The following is a 2,217-nucleotide window of genomic DNA, read 5'->3' on the forward strand; positions in this document are numbered from 1 at the left end:
GATTCCCTGCAGAAACCGTTCCTGATTCTGTGCATGAATCATTCCTGATTCCCTGCAGAAACCACTCCTGATTCCCTGCAGAAACTGCTCCTGATTCCCTGCAAAAACCACTCCCGAGTCCCTGCTCCGAGCCGCTCACAGCCGGGCTGCTGTTGCCCTCAAGCGGCAACAGCGCTAAACCGGAGCCGCTTTCCCCCCCCGCCCCGGGGCTGCTGCAATCCCTGCCCGCAGCCCGGCTGCCCCCGCCAGCGCAGCCCTCGGCGCTGCCTCCGGCTTCTCCGTCCCTGCGCGCTCTGGGGGTCCAAAAATATCGTTTTTCCGCATTTTTTTTTTTTAACCCTTGTTCTGGAGCCGCCGGCGACGCTTTGGCCCAGCAGAAAGGGAGGAAAGTCAACAGCGCGTCTAGCTCGTTACGCTAAAAACTACCGGGGAAACGGAGCCTCTGGGGCCGCAGGTCTCCTCGGTCCGTCCTGTAGCAAAGCAGCCCCGTTTGCTTTATATATATATATATATAAATATATATATATATATGCATATATATATATGAATCTCTAGATAGTGATATATACATATATATATATATATATATATATATAAAAGTGGCTGGGAAGTGCCGCGCCGAACTATAGCGTGGTCTCGCTGCCCATGTCCCGAGGCTGCTTTTCCGTGTCGGTGTCCTCGTAGTCCGACTCCATCTCGATCTTCACCTGGGGCACGGCGCAGAGCGGGTTCCGGGAGTAGTTAAAGGCGGGAGACGACGGGCAGGAAATCTTCAGGTGCAGCGTGATGCTGAGGAGGAGGAGGATGAAGAAAGGGGGGAGGCATCCAGCGGCCCTGCACCCCGAGACCCGCCGGGCCGGGCGGGCGCTCCGAGCACCCTTTCCCGCGCCCTTTCCCATGACCTTTCCCGCGCCCTTTCCCATGCCCTTTACCTGCGATCCATGTCTGAACCGTTGGGCGAGGAATCGGAACGCAAAGCTCCAGGCGGAGGACCTCTTTCCTAAGGGGATGGACAGACGGACGGACGTGAAACGCCCCCCCGGGGTTGGGGAGCCCCCGCAGCACGCCGTCCCTCTCCGGGCATTGAGGGATGCCGAAGCCGAGGAAGCTCGGCGCTTCCCGCGTTTCGCGCCGGCGCCCGGAGCCGCCCTGCCCGCACCTCTTCGTCGCTGCTGCTGTCGCCCTTGGGGCCCTTCTTCTTCTTCTTCTTGTCGTCCTCCTTCTTCTTCTCCTTCTCGGGGATGATGTTATCGATCCAGGCCAGGTCGTGTTGGGAAAAGACAAAGTCCAGCAGCTTCCGCACGAGGATCAGGGCTAAGATCTAGGAGGGAAGAGGAGGATGGGGATGAAGGAGCCGGCGACGGCGGCGGCGGCGGAGCGCTGCGCCGGCGCCTTACCATCACGGGGAAGATGATGGCCGCCACGGTGGACTTGAGGATCCAGAGCACGGCCAGGCAGACGATCTGCACCAGGGTGAAGAGGTGGATGCGCCGCAGCGGCACGTGCCGCAGGAAGACGTAGTCGGGCTGGTGCTTGGCCGGCATGAGGAAGAGCTTGCAGCGCTCCCAGAACTGCGGCGGGGCCGAGGCGGGCGTCAGGCACCCCGGGGTGGGGGGAACGGCGCGGGACCCCCCGCCACCGCCACCATGCCCTCGCCGCCCCGGCTGGGCCCCTCTTCGGGCCACGGCTCACCTGGATGCCGTTGAGCGACGCGACGCCCATGTAGAGGAAGACGCCGTAGAGCACCGGCATGGGGATGTACTGCGGGCACACGGAGCGACGCCGGGAATTTTCACCGCCGGGGCTCCCCCRTCCCCCGCGCCCGCATCCCGCCCCGGCGAGGGACCGGCCCGGAGGCTCCTACCTTCAGGATGGGCGCCAGGAAGACGGAGATGCCCGTCAGCACGAAGACGATGATGCCCGTCACCCTCTGCTCCCTGCCAACGGAGAGCGGCGCGCCGTGAGGCCCTGCCGCGCCGGCCGGCGCCGCCGAGGAAGACCGCGGTCGGCCCTTCCTCACCTCACGCCCAGGAACTGCGGCTGCTCGCCCGGGGCGCTCGTCTCCGTCTCCATCTTGAGGCTGTCGATGTGGGCGATGGAGATGACGGTGGCCGCCACGTACCAGGGCAGCCCCATGAAGGAGCACACGGCCATGAGGATGCCCACCCAGAAGAGGTCCAGGTGGTAGCCCGCCGCTTTCTGCAAGGCAGCGCCGGC

At 63.5% G+C, this 2,217-nt stretch overlaps 1 protein-coding gene across 1 annotated transcript in view; it reads right to left on the reverse strand.

Annotated features, from left to right (window-relative positions):
- Positions 1–609: 609 nt before the first annotated feature.
- LOC146588060 (electrogenic sodium bicarbonate cotransporter 4-like) overlaps positions 610–2,217 on the reverse strand; it is a 15,746-nt gene continuing 14,138 nt past the window's right edge. Inside the window, 7 exon segments of the mRNA XM_085318601.1 lie at positions 610–789; positions 933–1,000; positions 1,160–1,321; positions 1,398–1,571; positions 1,693–1,761; positions 1,865–1,937; positions 2,021–2,199. Of these exon segments, the coding sequence (XP_085174727.1) occupies positions 624–789; positions 933–1,000; positions 1,160–1,321; positions 1,398–1,571; positions 1,693–1,761; positions 1,865–1,937; positions 2,021–2,199 (891 nt within the window). The 3' untranslated portion in view covers positions 610–623.

Source organism: Rhea americana, unplaced genomic scaffold (genome assembly GCF_003343005.1).
Source record: "Rhea americana isolate MKP2758 unplaced genomic scaffold, rheAme1 scaffold_544, whole genome shotgun sequence".
NCBI classification, from domain to species: domain Eukaryota; kingdom Metazoa; phylum Chordata; class Aves; order Rheiformes; family Rheidae; genus Rhea; species Rhea americana.